Below are 17055 nucleotides of genomic sequence, written 5' to 3'. Positions count from 1 at the left end.
TGCCTAAGTATTTAACAGCAAAAGCTTTACAGGAAAAGTGTTACCATATTCATACTGGATTGTGGCCAAATGACTAAAAAATATTCACATTATAACCAGAAATCTTCTGAGTATCATTTATTACATTAAAATCAGCTCGTTGGCCGCTGAAACAGAGACTTAAGATATTCAGTATGCCTGCTATAGACCTGTGTCGTCGATCAATACGGTACAACATTCAAGGTGCATTCAGTGTTTTATCACTCCACAAAGTATTTTATATGATAGCTCTTGAAAATAATTACATATCATTCTCCAGAAATGAAGACCTCCAAGCAATTTTAGTAGCTCAGTAAAGGGACAGCTAATAAACTACTAGCTTCAGGTTGTTGTTTCCTTGGGAGAATCCCAAAACAGGCTGCATAGAGCCACCAGCCTAGCTATGAATCAATTAACAAGCAGGTAGACAAGCGCAATGCAAAATAACTTCTCCACAGGTTAGGGTTTAATTTTTCCTCCTAGAAATTTTCTTGTTAGGTAATTCTACATAGAGACCATACAACAAAGCGGGTTTGCACTACAGTACAAGTGACACAAGTCTGAGATTATAGGATGGTTAACCCATTTAACATTGGATCCAGAACATAACCTGGAGGCTAAGCCTTTAGCTGTCATATTTACACTATAGACAGTTACAAAAAAAATCCAACTTGCTGCTAGAAACAGGACACACTCTCTCTGATTCTTTACAGAGTTGCTTCTAGTTTTTCAAGAGATGTGCCTACAATGGACCCTTGAACTGGTTTCCTGAAAGGTGTTGCCTGATGGATGGTTTGGAACTTGCTGCATCACCCAACTTTCGCCAGACAACCTGTGAGAAACAGGGAGGAAAGATTGCATTTGGTGAGTCTGGAAGTTGCAATAGGTAAATTTGTATAGTAGAGTTGAAGTTCTACAAATGACCAGTAGATGGCACTTATACACCAAATATCATTTAAACGGATTTGACGTGTTCATCTGATTATCCCTCTTGAAATTAGAACTAGTTATGCCTTAGATAATGATATAAACTAATACATTAGGTTCAGAAGCTAAGTTCAATGCTAGATAAACCACTGCCATTCTTATACAGTGATATTCGCTTTCGATTGCTATCCTCCCCTGTTCAGATACTATTAGGGATGTAAAAATGCGGTTAAAAAAGTAACCACTAAAAATCATAGCAGTTACACACACTGTGGGCTCTGCAGTATAAACCTTTATACTGCAGAGCCTGTGGCAAAGACTCCCTGAGAGTGGGAGCCAGCATGTAACATACGGCAGGCATATGGGGGGGGTGGCCGGGTCCACCATGGATGGGAACTGCTCTGGCGGGCCCTGTGGGGCTGGAACAGTCCCCTGTCTAGCGTGGGTAGGGAGCTGCTCCATCCCCTACTCGTTAACTGGAAACAGTAAGGGTGTGTCTAGACTATAGAGTTTTGTCGACAAAAGTGGACTTTTGTCGACAAAACTATACCTGCGTCTACACTACCACTGAGTTCTGTCGACATAACGTCGACAGAACTCAGCAGTTTTGTCGACACTGTAAACCTCATTTTACGAGGCATAACGCCTTCTGTCGACAGAAGGTGTTATTGCATGTAGGGTTGTGTCTAGACTACAGGGTTTTGTCGACAAAGCAGCTTGCTTTGTCGACAGAACTGAATGTAGTCTAGACGCGCTTTGTCGACAGTATCTGTTGACAAAACTTCTGTCGACAAAACCCTGTAGTCTAGACGTACCCTAAGTCTCACCCATTAAGGATGAGGATTACCGGTTAATCTTTTACATCCCTAGATACTATGCCCTTTAAAAGCAGATGTTATGCATGGCTAACACAAAGCAGCCCACTGGGCAAAGTAGGACTCTTGCAAGGAAAATGGGAAGAGTGGGTAAGAAGTGACAATAAACAACAAAATTTCTGAGAAGAATCACTTCTCAGTTTACACAAATAAAATTATCCAGTATTCACCCCGCAGTGTGCTGAGAGGCAATCCTAAAGTTACCACATTCCATCTGTACAGTCCAACACAGAAACAAAATTTGTATCTGTAGCCGCATCTGTATCCACAAACATGAGTGGCAGATATTCACATCCGCAAAGGAGGATACTTGTGCATATAAAGCTAATAGCTGCAAATTTGCAGGGTTCTAGATACAAAGTGTGTATCTGTCTCCATAGCCACAAAATGAACTGCAGATATCCGCATCTGCAAATTTGCAGGGCTCTAGCCATTTGTTGTTCTGCTAAAAGAAAGTGGCATTTAAAAAAAACTGCAATAATGAGGTGCTCACTGTTGTTCAGTGCAGGGATTTATCTATAATTCTTGGGCCTTAAAGTGAAGCACTTCATGTTCTGCAACTGTAACACTGGTCTATTCAGGAATTTAGAAGGCTTCTTTTTTTAACAGGATGAGGTTATGTAGGGGTAAATTTGGGCTAGCCCTTTCAATTTGTTCCTTCTTTTAGTGGGAAAAGGAAGAAAATCAACACTGAACAGTTTCAGTCTTCCTGCCCAACAACACCTTTGTAAAAAATTACTCTCCAAAATAATACGTGCATATTTTCCATAAATAAAATTGCATCACATTTCTGCACCATTTTCCATTTCAGTGGTTTGGCGCACCATCATCACCAACCTATGCAGAAATTGTACAGAGTTTTGCTTCCTCTGCAATCCTCATGCACCAAAAAGGTCCCACTGATATTTTGACCTGCAAAATGTATTTCAAAGAGAATGGTCTATGGGGGTCCCTGCTGTGGGAACCATTGCGCTGTCAAGCAGAAAACCCTCTGAAATATGCTCAGATTGAGCAACATTTTTACAGCTCACTTTTCATCCGCAGTGTGTACCCAAGTCACTTTTCTTATTAGATCATTTTGCCTGGTATTAAATCAGCAGCAGCCACCACACCTCAGACAGAGCAAAGTCTGGCATAAATGCTCAGTTTACAATACGTGGCAACCTTTGTTTACAATGTGGTTGCTAGACCACACACGTTAGCGAGTTCAAAAAATCACATGATCACCCCTAATGGAGTCAAACAAGAGGATTCTAATTCGGATATAAGATTATAGATTGAGGATGCAACATCACTCAATTTCTATGACTTTAAATTAAGTCATAGAATATATAAATTAAGGCACAAGGACCAAACAATGCTTTTAATCAACCATGTAATTTTCAGGGACATTAAGGGGACCTCTGCTTACTAATCAAGATCATTACATGGGGCTGAAATTTGAAACCCCTGAGCCAGGTAAAGACAGTTGCATAACTGCCAGTCAGCCCTAATAGGATAAGCCACTCTCTCCCAGGAAATGAGCGGGTGTGCCTGTATCCTTTAAGCCAGCTCAACCCTAAATTTCTTCTGGGCAAATACATCACATTAAGTGTTCAGGTATTTGACACTTGACTCCTGCCCATATGGAATTCAGCAGAGCTTCAATTTAGTTTTCCTTATGATTGAATTTCTCTGTGGGTTTCAAACAACACAACCAAACAAGGCTCACACAGAACAGATGCTACCAGGTAATGTATTACAAAACATCTAAAATACTACAAAGAGTTATTACATTGCACATTTCACGAACAATTGCTTTCTCCTTTTCACTCAGGTCTTCTTCATAGTTATCTTGCATTTGCCTGTCCAAATTTTCATGGACTTCAAGAACCTACAAATAAACAGATTGACAAGGTATTATATTTCTCAAACATCAATTGCATCTTCTACAAGAACAGTAGGTAGGTTTTACAATGATGTGGTTTGCCACATCCCCAATTCTATTAACTGTTGCTCCCACAAAGAGATTAATGTCCTTCAATGCATTATGAGGGATAGGAGTAGAGCCATGGCACTTCTCTACTCCCACTTTACCTATGTTGAGAGCCCTGCCAAATTCATGGCCATGAAAAACATGTCATGGACTGTGAAATCTGGTCTCTCCCTCACACCACGAAATCTCATCTTTGGTGTGCTTTTACCTTATACTACCCAGATTTCACGGAGGAGACCTGCAGTATTTCCTGTACCCTGAGCGCTTGGGGCCACAGCCGCCCAAAGCTGGTGGTAGTCTGTGTTTCTGTTGGTGATGAAAAAAATTTATTCCACTCATGAATGGAAAAAATTGGAGCGGGAACACTGTAGACAAGCATTTCTCAAATTGGGGGTCCTGACCCAAAAGGAAGATCACAAAGTTATTTAAAGGGGGTCACAGTATTGCCACTCTTACTTCTGCACTGCCTTTAGGGTTGGGTAGCTGGAGAGCAGTGGCTTTTTGCCAGGCACCCAGCTCTGAAGTTGATGCCCTGATAGCAGCAGCATAGAAGTAATACCCTCCCATCCCATCCTTATTTCTGCTCTGCTGCTAAAGGCAGCTCTGCCTTTAGAGTTGGACTCCTGGCCAGCAGCTGCTACTCTCTAGCTGCCCAGCTCTGAAGGCAGCGCTGCACCTCAGCAGCTCAGAAGTAAGGGGCAGTATTACTGTAAATGCTTCCATATCTCCTTTTTGGGGTCAGGACCCTTAGAATTACAACACCATGACATTTCAGATTTAAATATCTGAAATCAGGAAATTTACAATTTTTAAAATCCTCTGACCATGAAATTGACCAAAATAAACCATGAATTTGGTAAGGACCCTACCTATGTGGATTTGAAACTGATATAGTTAAAGTATCATGAATGCATTTCTACCAGGTAAAGATGCTCACATCAGTGTAGCTTAGTCTCACAAATGTACACAAATAAATTGTACTAGTATAAGATTCTATTATATGCGAATCCACATTAAGGGTTTTACTGCTTTAACTATACCTGTAAACAAATCACACTCCTACCCAAGTTAAATTGGCACAAAAAAACCTTTGTGAACCAGACCAGACTTTCCAATGTAAACTCCTCAAGGCAGGGACACCCTCTCCTCCTGTGTAAATGTAATCAGTTTAATTCGGATAGTCATGCAGCTATTCACATGCGTAAAAATTTGCAGGATTGGAGGCCTTTCATTTTCTCCTGTTGTGCTGGTGGGCCTTTTACACACCAACAAGAGTGAGAAAAGCATTTTCAAATAGGAAAATGCAATTGTAAAAGCACAAAAATTAGCAGGAGGCTCTGCGACAAGTGGGATATCTGAAGCTACTTGTAACTCATTTACTTGACTTATTGCCTCGAGTAAAAAATACAATGTATTTTTAAAATCACATTTTTCTTTATAAACACCTGATTTTAGGGCAATGCTTAGAAGTTGCTAAAAAGAGTTTTTCCTGTTCTCTGATGTATAGATAATAGGGGTATTAAGGCCACCTACCTGCCTTTATAGGTGGAGACAAAAACAGCATCAGCCTATTACAAACACACTAAAACATTTTTAAATAGCTTTTTTCTATCAAATCTGTTACAAGAATAAAAGCACAGCATGGTTGGACAGTAAGTACTTATTTTACTTACATGTGTTTGGGATGACCTACATAACTCTTTCATAGCTTTGTTACTTATACTAGTGTGGCCAGCTCAGAAACCTAGCAATATGGTGTTTAAACCACATACCAGGTAGCCTCTCTCTTATGTTAAAGAAATACACATACAAATGTACCTGCTGTATGTGCATAGGTGTAATCACACAAATGAACTTCAGGGTTAGATGCATTACAAGGATGGATTTCACTCTTGAAGCATCCAGCACTGACCACTGCTAGAAACAGAATACTTGCCTAGATTATTCATTGGTTGTTCAAGTAGAGAAATCCTGCTGTATGTGAAATGTTTTGGTTATAAAAATAGGTCATTCTCTTAGGGCTCTTAACCTACTTTTTAAAAAGCACCAATCACTAGTTTAACCATTATATCTGGGACCAGTGGAATTTGTGCATGAGCATTAATTTTACCTAATTATTCTCAGGATTTTTAATGGAGCATGTGAAAGACAGTCCTGCCTGACAAATAAAATTTCAATTTTTCTATTAAAAAGGATGGAATTGTTTAATTACAGATTCAGATGGACTCACACTTTGAACAAGCTTGTTTGGAATTCAGTATGCCTCCAGCTCCCCGCTTGGGAAAGCAACACAACCTGTACAATCAAATCTCAATGCAGATCACCCAGAAATATCTTGCTATAAAGTAAACACTGGCTGTAAATATCCAGGGCAATTTTGGAGTAGATTAATTAAAACTTCCATGTAGAATCCAATGTCTGATTCTATCAGTCAGCGATCTTCCAGATACATGAGTTTCAAAGGAGAATATTTACTATATTTTCTATTTAATTTCAATTTAAATTACATTCCCAAGTTCATGTGGTGCTAAGGGGCTACAGAGCTTATTTCTTTGTTTTCAATGGAACTGGCTTTTAAATGGCGTTCAAGAGTTTTAACCTTTAAAGCCCCAAATGGCTCCAGAGCCATTTATCCAGAAACTGTCCTTCTCCCTAACCCCTACCACAATGAAACAGATCAGTAGTTTGGAATATTAGGGAAAGTCCTAGCAGAGCTGGATTGATGAACAGTGGGCAGGTAAGGAGGTCAAAGGTGCATCTTAAATTCATTTATCATGTGGTTCTGCAACACATACTATGGCACAGGCATTTCACCTCTGTGAATGGAGCTACAGTGATTGACATCAGCTGTGGTTCTGACTCCAAAGACGCTTACAAATATACATGCCACGAACACCCAACTAAAGTCCCAGCTGCTATAAATCAACACACACTATCTAAACATCTGGTCCATAGTGTTTGTATCTCTCTCCCTCTGTCTCACTCTCTGTCACACACACACACACACATTTGTATACAGGAATACTTTCATCCACAGCTGAAATGCAGCCTCAGTGTGGGGTGGAGCCTGGCAACTGTCAACAGCACAGAATCATTTAGGATAGGCAGGTCTGCCAACAGATGTCACCGGGCCCAGGAGACCCTAGGGAGTGGGGAGAGAGGCTCAGCTTCAGGCCCCCCAGAAGAGGCAAGGCCTCAGATGGAAGGCTCAGGGCTAGGAGCAGCCAACCCTCAGCACTACCTGGACCATGCTGCGCCTTCTCCAGTCAGTCATCAGCATCTCCCAGGCAACGTTGTGTGGGGTTCCGGTGGTGATTTAAAGGGCCTGGAGCCCCTGGCTCTTTTAATTATTTAGGATATGCAGGTCTGTTCCCTCTATTTTTTTCCCATTAGGCACAGAATAAATGTTATGTGCACCGATACACGTGCAGATGTGCACCACCAGTAGAAACACATGCTGCCCTCTTTGAGTGGCTGTGGGTGTTCTGCTAATCACTAGTCGGCACCTGAATCTCTCTTGGGTGGCCACCTAAATGTAAGCTTACAGGAAATACTGGCTGCGAGGCAAGTGGCCTTTTCCCCTTCCCAGTCAACAGTCCTGAGGACAGGAAACAAAGAATGTCACCTTATCCAGAAACTGCATGAGAAAAGGTACAGGCAGAATGGGACTGCAGTGTGAGTGGTCAAGTCTCCCTCTTGTGGGTAATACCAGCACCTGTACAACCTACTTAAATATAAAAGGCCTTTTAGTTTTTAGCGCAGGAGGCTCTGGTCTTGATTCCCACAGGCAGCTATATGATCTGTGTGTATGTTCATTGTACCACACCCTCAAACTAGAATTTCTATTGATCTTAGACATTCCGGATGATGGGGAAAATGTTACCAACCCAGCTTAGTACATGTCAAGTACATTTCTTCTTTTAAAGGCTGGTCCTATTGACTTTATCACTTGCTACCAAGCCCCACCCAGTTATAGTTCTTCTTTACCTCAAGTGGCAGGGTTCTATTTTTACCCCCAGGACAAATCAGGTGCGTATAAAGCCATGGTTTGTTACATAATTAGAAACAATGCTCCCTATATGAGAACTGCCACAGGATTTTCAATGATTAAAAATGCTCAAGACTGTCAGTATGTATCTCATACTGAAATGGCACCCAATGCTTCCTAAAGCCACCTTGGGGCATTGGTTCAGTCAGGACTGATGAACTCAAAAGGTAAACAACTTGGGCTGTGTCTAGACTGGCCAGTTTTTCCGGAAAATCAGCCGCTTTTCTGGAAAAACTTGCCAGCTGTCTACACTGGCTGCTTGAATTTCCGCAAAAGCACTGACTTCCTACTGTAAGAAATCAGTGCTTTTTGCGGAAATACTATGGTGCTCCCGTTCGGGCAAAAGTCCCTTTTGCGCAAAACTTTTGCACAAAAGGGCCAGTGTAGACAGCTGAGATTTGTTTTGCGCAAAAAAGCCCCGATTGCGAAAATGGCGATCGGGGCTTTTTTGCGGAAAAACGCATCTAGATTGGTCACGGATGCTTTTCCGCAAAAAGTGCTATTGCAGAAAAGCGTCCGTGCCAATCTAGTCGCTTTTTTCCGCAAATGCTTTTAACGGAAAACTTTTCCGTTCAAAGCATTTCCGGAAAATCATGCCAGTGTAGATGTAGCCCTTGTAGTATAGTGACTTTTCCTTGAAGGTCTCTTAACCAAAAGCTGGCCAGGTTTGACCTTGCTCAGCGGGTATGGTAATGGTTGAGGTGGTATGGCTGCAATAATCTGTCTGAATAATTCTCTTCTGTCTCTGATTAGCGGGATTCCATCATGAGGGAAATGCCAGATGATGCTTTTACAGGTGTACGCAGAAGCAATGCAACATATGGACCGAATGCAGACCTACCTTCATAGCATGTACCACAGCCTCTGGTTTCTGACCCACAGGGACATATCCTGCCACAGACGAGGAAGCAAGATCAGGAGTCATACGAGCCGGGCCCTGTTGAAACAGTCAGGAAAAACATACTTTTCAGTATTTGTAACACTGAGCTCTTTAAATGAGAAAAGAAAATATCTACATAGTTCAAAACTGCACCAATACTCCCTCAGACCTAACCCTTCTCCAGCCATACACAAAGACAAAAGCTTTATCAGCAAACAAAAGCTACATCATTTTAACTAAAGCCATTCTTAAAACAGGTATCATTAAACCAGTGCAAAACCCTATGTAGGCACACCTCGGTTGACTCTTTTGTAGCTTAATTCATATAAATCAAGTGTCAACCAATGTAAGTGTACATAGGGACTTGTAACCATTTAGTCAAATCAGTCCAAGAAACAATTTTAGTTTAACTGGTGCAACTTCTGTGCATTAGATAAGGCCAAAAGAGTTTTCCAACTCTGCCATAGAGAAAACATTGCAAAACTGATAACTTTCAGGCACTTCCTGACTTTTACTAAGAAGGTATAGAGTATCTGGCATTACAATAATAGTTGGCATCAGTTTTTATTGGTCTCTTGGCAACATTTTCAAATGGGCTTCAAATACCAATCTTCAATATAAGAAGGATTGGAAGGTAACCTCAAGATAAACAGATGTGCCAACTTGATGCTGGTAGGGATTATTTCCAAAATATGCTGTCCAGTTCAACTGTGTTTAGGACTCCACTGGAACAGATACAAAAATAGCTACTTTCCTAAAAATTCAAGTATGCAAACAGCATTATAAGCATTTTTTATATAAGCTTTCCTTTTCAAGGTCTCTCTCTTGACTAGAACAAGATACAATATCCTACGTGTGTATTTGCACTGTAATACTCAGAGAAACCAACAATGAATCCATTGACACACTCATATTTAGTCTTCTCATCCCTTAGGAAACACAAAGAATGATTATTCTGTTGGACTTTGAAAATAAATGAGGATGACAGGGTGATGTGTAGCACCATCACAGGAATGCTTCACCCATACAATACATGTGGGTCTTCATTACCATCTTTCTCTAAGATTAAAAAAAACAATGTCTATTCCCATCATCATTTATACCAAACAGAGGCGAGTGGATTGTTCTCATCTTTCATGCATTTCGACTGCAAGCCCCCGCTTGCCATGTTTCTCTTTTTTCAAGTGTTTTGTTTTTATTTTTAAAAAATGATCACATACAGGAACTGAATTTGGCCCAGTTAATGCCATCTACCTATGATGGTTGTTCTAAGGCCTTTGTGACATGAGTTGCTGGTCACACATCACTTTCTATTGGATAGATAAATGCCTCAGAGAAACTAGCATTAGAACCAGCACCTTTGTGGGAAATCTCAAGAGAGAATGAATAGGTTGCAAGATCATGGAGATGAGACTACTGTGGCATTCTGGAACAGATCCCTCCAGGGAAGGGTTGAAGCTCAGTTTGAGGATAAGGGGAAAATTCACTTCTCCCACCTAGGTTGTGAATGTTGTATAACTAAACAGAGAACTTAGGTCTTCAGGGCTCTCAAACCAACCCTTTTAACAATAAACGATAAAGAGAGAGAAGGGGATGCAAGTGACTAGTTCACTTAATCCAGAGCTGCCAACAAAGTGTATTCACTGGGATCTTGGATGAGTGGTTAAATACTCTTGGAAGCTTGCAGAATCAGTCTTCACTAAAGGCCAAATGCATCAATATATACATGTTTCATTCTTCTAACCCAGGGTGGGAAATAATTTTAATAGGCGGCCACTCCAAGAATTCGGAAAATGGTCAAGGGTCGCACTCTTCCAGGATATTAATGGAGGAGATGCAGGGTCTGGGATGGAGGTTGGGTGCAGAAGGGAGCTTGGGATAAGGGAAGGAGTTTGAGTAAAGGAGGCAGTTGTGACCCAGGGCACTAGACTGGAGTGGGAGTTGGATTGTGACCTAGGACAGGGAATTGGGGTAAAAGAGGGGGTGCAGGGATTTGGGTTGTATGCTAGGGCAGGAAGGGACTGTGATCTGGGACAGAGGATTGAGATGCTGGATCTGGGAATGTGGGGTAGGGGGCAGGAGTGGGAGGCAGAGGGTTGGGGAAGGGAAGGCCTGGGTACCAGAGGTAGGCTCTGCCAGGAGACTTACCAGCCAGCAGTGGTTCCTAAATCAGCCTCCCTGGCTGCCCTTCCCTAGCACAAGCTGCAGCCCCTTATGCTTCATGGCTACCTGTTATTGAAACAGGCATCTTCCATTGGCCAGTTTCTGGCCAGAAACCAGCCAATGGAATTGTGCTGGGGGCTGAAGCAGCTCCTAAAGCTTCCCCCCTCCCCTCCAGACTCTCAGCTTTTAAAGAAAAACCACGGCACAGCTGCATTTCTGCGTGGAGTGTGGGTGGGGCGAGGCAAGGTGGGAGACCGCCTGGGGCTCTCCGCAGCATCTGTGGGCTGGATCCTATGTCTAGGTGGGCCTGATTCAGCCCACCGATCGTATTTTGCCCAGACCTGTTCTAACCTGTGACCTAAAAACACCACTCTTCTTCTGACTGTGATCTAGATCTTAATCTCATGACAACTAAAAGCAAAAGAAATTGGGACAGTGAGGCCATAAATCCCTCCCAAAACTTCCCTTGGCTAGAACACAGTAACACCATGCACCCTGCAAGCTATTAACATATAAACCTGCTAATAATTACAAGAGGAATCTTCATTATCACCCTGGAAATATAAACATGGCTTTCTGACCACAGTAGATTAAAGGTCTCCACAAGAGGAAGCAAAATGGATTCTTTTCCACTATAAGACTATTCCACTTCTGCCCAGCCTCTCATTGGGACAGCCTCCTTCCCAAGACAAATATGATCACTGATTCTCAGGTTAGGCTTGGTGTTAACAACTGTTATTTGTAAGGCAGAGTCAATGGGGAAGCCCCTTTACAGACGAAATCCTCAACCAAAAAAGCTCATAAAGTAAGTGGAGAATGTAGAAATGCAGGAAAGAGGAAAGCAGGGCACTAAAAGCAATGTGAATGAGTAGCAAAGAGTGGCAGGTCTTAGACGTTCACAAAGTGAGTCTTCAGGATGGTTTTGAGGAGACCATGTAAATATGAAGAGCTGCGATAAATAAGGTGTATTGAAAACTGCATTACTTATTACAAGCTATCAAGTGAAAGGGGTTTCCTAGTCCTATTTGAAATGCAAGCTAGGGGCCCCCGTAGAGGGCTCTGATCTGAATCAATCTGGAAAGAGACAGGCTAGAGCAAGGTGAGGTGACCTATGACTTGCTGTCTTTGGAAGCAACCTGCTTTGCCTCTGCCTGGTTTTGGTTCTTGCGGTTACAGTTCTGGATTTTAAGAAATAAAGTCGTGTTATGTTGCAGCCCTGCAGAATAAGCAATTTATATGTTTGTATCTACCTTCTCTGTGTACTGTGAACATAACACTGAAAAGGGCATTTCAAAGCCAGGAAGCCGCATGGAAGAAGGCACAAAGATGGGAGTGGAGGAAAAACAAGAATGGGGCACCAAGCTTGACCGAGTGAAGTCATCAAGGAGAGAAATCAGAGGAGATAAGAATGGAAAGGAAGATGGGGATCCAGTTGCATAGATTTATGAAGGTGAGAAGCAGCATGAATTTCATAGGGAAAGAGGGAAAGCTAGTGCAGGAATGTGAAGAGAAGTTAGATTTAGCCAGAGTTTGGGGAGGAAGAATGATGTGGTTAGGAATCTAACTTGGGACTTGGGACATCAGGAATCAATTTCCCACAATGCCACAGATTTCTAGTATGACCATGGTCAATTCACTTAGTCTTTCTCTGCCCTAGTTCCCCACCTGTGAAATGGGGATAATACCATTGGTCTACTTCACAGGGGTGTTGGGAAGGTAAATATATTTAAAGATAATGAGGTGCTCAGATACAGTATTTATATGGTAATGGGGACCATATAAATATTGTAGATAAACTCAACGTGGCTCTGCAGGCTGGAGTGAGTGCTACGGAGGTCCAAGAAGAGGTGGCTGTAATAATCAGGATGAGAGGTCACCAGGTCACGGCAGGAGGAATGGCTAGATCTGCAGAATGTTGTTGAGGAAAAACTGGCAAGATTTACTGACAGCCACAATCTGTGGAGGAGAGAAGTGGAAGGAGTCAGAGATAACCCCAAGACTGAAGCCCTGCTTAGCAGGAAGGGTGGTGAAATTGCCAACAGTGGGAGAACAGGGAAGGAGGGGCCAAGAAGGAAAGATGAGGAGTTGCATGTCATCCAGCAGCAGGCTATGCAAGATGAGATAAGAGGGAGGGAGATAATCAGAGATATGAGACCGGATGGAGGGCAAAAGGTCAGTGTGGAGGGAAAACTCAGGTTGTCAGCATAGAGGTGGCAGTAGAAGTCTTGTGACTGGAGGAGATTAGCCAGGGCTAACATGGCCATATGGGTTGGGGAGCTGTTACAGCTGAGTCCTAGCTAGCTATCTTAAGCTATTTCTGCAGCTCCCATCTCTCTGCAGTAACCCAAGACGTTACTGCTCTTGTTTCTCTCTTATGCTTCTTCCCTTTATTTCCCCCTTACCCTTTTATAGCCACGGTCACACTACTGAAGCAGCACATAGCCACCCACCCACAGACAGGTTAATCTATTTATTGTCCTAGCAAACAGACATTGTTTACACACACAAGTAATGCTACATTCTGTGTGGTGGGGTTCGTAACAGTCTCACTTTCTTCTCCCTCTTGGTTTTCTTGGATATACACACTGCACAACTCAGAGGTCTTGCTGACTTAGCCACTTGCTAGATTTTCCCACCAGTCTGTAACCAAAGCTAGAGATATTCCCCACCCTCAGTTGTGGGGCCTGTGGGCAGTTTTCATAGATAAAGAAACTGAGTATTAATGGGATAGCCAGTTAACAGCCCTCATTCCTGCCTGTGTACCTCAGTTCCAATATGTCTACTCTTGAACTTCCAGGGATTGTGCTACTGGCCTCTGAGCAGATCAGCTTGCTTTCAGAATCAGATTGAAACCTTTAATAAGAGTTTTGCTTTACTGGACAGTCATGGACCACAGATACCTCAGAAGCGAAGAACTTTTTAGACTGTTAATAATGAAATGGAGTTTGTCGTCACATTTCAAAGCTTTTGAATTTTACATTTAAAAAAAAATTCTATGAATACTGATCACCTATTTAAAAAACAAGCAGAATTTTGCACTTAAGCCTAGATATAAAATATCCAAAATGGTCAAATAATGCAGGTCAACAACAGTAAAACAAGAATAAATGTGATCACATGATATGTTGATAGCTATGTGACTGACTGAAGAAAACTACAAGTGAAATACACAGCTATCCCCATACAACTCACATAAAACTCCAGGGGATGGATTTTGCACTAGTTTTGATTGTGACTTGGTTTGCTTTTCTCTGTTTGGATTTATTTCTAGGTGTTTCTATGGACGAATCATCCTGGTTATGGGAGTTTCATGTATATGTGTGAATTTATCCTAGGAGGCATGGAAATAGTATTCTCTCAACTTTGCAAACTAGGAACTGAGGCACACAGATACAGTGACTTGCCCAAGCTCACACAGTAATTCTATGGCAGAGACAGAAACCGAACTCAGAACACTAGAGCCTCAATCTACTGCCTTAATGCAAATCTCAATCTTTTCTGTTGTGGATGACTCCATTTTGCATGAGGAGAGGAATTAATCATGAGCTGACTGCCTCTTTGTTGCATTCTTTTTATACAGTTAAAAATTCTAAAGACTTGGGAAGAATCAAACCCTTCAGGAGATACTTTTCCAACACACTGCACTATCCCACTTTACACCACTTATCCTACCCCGCTCCCCCCTACACCCCATTGCTTTGCTCTTTACCTTCTGAAGAACATTAGCTTCAAGGAACAATCATTGGTATATGCATAGCATAGCTGCATTCACAAGTACAACCTTAAGTCAATTGATACAATGACTTATGAAACGTGAGTGTATGCGATGGCAATCACCACCATATGCATGGTGTCAAAGTTACACATATAAGTGAAGTCTTACTCACTGAGACCTGATTTGCACACAAGTGCAAATGGATGTGCCTGCAAATACTAATGGAGCAGTCAGAAAGGCCCACTAAAAACTTGGCCCCTGAAAACAAAGACCCAAAGACACTGCATTGCTCCAGTGATGGAGTAAATAAAAACTGCATTTGCCAGATTACACAGCAGTTAATTAAACTTAGCAGACAGAGCCTTAAACAGAAGTGGTGATAAAAGTAAAATACCCCAAAACACCACCGCCACCACTTTCTTTGCTTCAATCAATTCATTCAGAAATGAAGAGAGACATTTCACAGTTGAGCTTTAACAAATCTTCACCACCCATTGAGTGGCAGCTCCAAGAGATCTTGCTGAAAATATTCTTCAGTTTTACCTACCTTGCCAGAAAAAAAAAGTGCCCATATTGGGAGAATACCAGACCAGGAGCTGTGCTAGATGCAGAAAAGTCACCTTGCTGAACTAAAAACCCTGCTCAATAGGGCTCAGGCAGGACCCAAAACCAGGAGATTTTGAGAATATCTATTTGAGTCTATGCCTGTTTTTATTTCTGTATTTATTAGGCTGTTCACAAGATGTAGTGCTTATACAAAAGACCTAGCAACTGAGACACTCAGAGGATCAGTCATGAGAGTACCATAGTTTGTCTCAAAAATTAACAGAACAGTTAAACCTGAAACTAAGGACCAAGGTAGTCCAAACATGGCATGATTCTGAGCTGACACTTCCCCGTCCCTTCAAAGCCCCTTTCCCTCTTCCTGTATATAGTCGTGCCTGTTGCACACTCTGGAATCTGCTATGGAGTGCATGTGAAAAGGACCAGTTCCTCTCTTGATAGCATCACCTGAAGAAACCCAGATTAAGTGTCTCCTAGAAGAGGAGATTAGTCAACAACCACTTACAGTTGCTTTTTTGACCAATTTTAGTTCATTCTTTTTTGGCTTTCCTGGTATTCTATGCCTCAGTCCCCAACCCTCCTATTTCCTCTCCTTTCCCCGAGTATAGTATAACTTTACAGCATGCAAGAAAATGTCAGCTTATTTGGGATAATTCTGAACAAGTATCTGTTGGGTTTGTCTATTCACCAGCATGGTGATTGACCCACATTAAGGATGACACTGCATTAGCATGTGCCCACCATTCAGACAGAATGCAGGAATTTTTTTTAATAATATGTCCATATCTGTTATTCATTTATATGACCACATTTTCCTACTTCCCTATGTCATATTATGCTCCTTTGCAGCTGGAAAAAAACCTCATGCCTGCTACAGGATACAAATATGAAAATACATATCTTACAGAGGGAAGTACAGGGAAATACTATGGAAAAAGAGTTTTATGTCTTGAATAGAAGGCTATAAGTGGTTAATCTCTTCACTACTGTTACTAAAGGAAGTATGCCACTGGTCCTTGGTATTGGCAAGTGAAAACAAGACCCGTCTTCCATCTCAGATTCAGAGGGACTTTATTCCAGATGCTAATCTCCTTCAGCATTATTTAATTTGCCTCCCATTAATCATACTGAGCAGCTGGCCATGTAAATATTCAAAGCCATGAATTACCCATTGGGTCTGTCCAGGAGCCAGGCAAAGCCTGTCTGCACAGCTCAGACACTAACTAGTCAGACAAACTGTATCTTCAAGGCTTGTCAGAGTTTAGTGAAATCTACTTAAGCAATAAAAAAGGCTTATATATCCCATTTGATTAATAAAAACAATTTAACTTCATTGCTGTGGAGTCCTAAATATCCAGTCTATCCAACAGAAGAGGAACCTGCTCCTTTCAGCCATGTCCCACACTGCTACCTGTTACATGTCTGAACCGTGTGCCAAAGAGAGGAAGCTCTTTTGTGAATGCACAGGGGAGAGTGTGTGAAAGCATGGACATCTTTTCGCAACTAGTTCTCCTGTGCAACAGGCATGTTTGCTATCTACCTACCTGAACAGTATTAATGCCAAGTAGAATTCCGCTCTCACTGAACTCCACAGTGCACTGAACTCTGGGATGATTTCTCCTCCTGGTTACACCTTGCAGGAGGCATAAGGGATCTGTCGAAAAAGGCTTTCTTTCTCAACAGATCCCCCTCTAGACTGCCGCTTTTTGCTGACAAAGTGCTGAGTCAGCAAAAATAGTGGCCATTTTTATGCGAATTAAGCACAGGATATTTAAATCCCCGCTTCATTTGCAACGTTGACCTGCCTAATCTGCATCCCTCTGCTGACAGAGGGATGCAGTCTAGACATACCCTAAGGTGCCACAGAACTCCTTGTTGTTTTTGCAGATA

The 17055-nt window shown here is 41.9% G+C and overlaps 1 protein-coding gene across 2 annotated transcripts in view; it reads right to left on the bottom strand.

Annotated features, from left to right (window-relative positions):
• Window positions 1-462: 462 nt before the first annotated feature.
• Window positions 463-17055, bottom strand: part of CCDC85C (coiled-coil domain containing 85C) — a 152681-nt gene continuing 136088 nt past the window's right edge. For both annotated transcript variants that reach the window (XM_006123768.5, XM_006123769.5), the window contains 3 exons: window positions 8685-8780; window positions 3595-3693; window positions 463-850 (listed from right to left, as the gene is read on the bottom strand). In XM_006123768.5, coding sequence (XP_006123830.1) covers window positions 761-850; window positions 3595-3693; window positions 8685-8780 — 285 coding nt within the window. In that variant the 3' untranslated portion in view covers window positions 463-760. The remainder of the gene's footprint in view (window positions 851-3594; window positions 3694-8684; window positions 8781-17055) is intronic.

This window comes from Pelodiscus sinensis, chromosome 5 (genome assembly GCF_052426305.1).
Source record: "Pelodiscus sinensis isolate ZL-2025 chromosome 5, ASM5242630v1, whole genome shotgun sequence".
NCBI lineage: Eukaryota > Metazoa > Chordata > Testudines > Trionychidae > Pelodiscus > Pelodiscus sinensis.
Note: the sequence above shows the minus strand (reverse complement) of the source record. Positions and strands in the feature narration are given on the sequence as shown.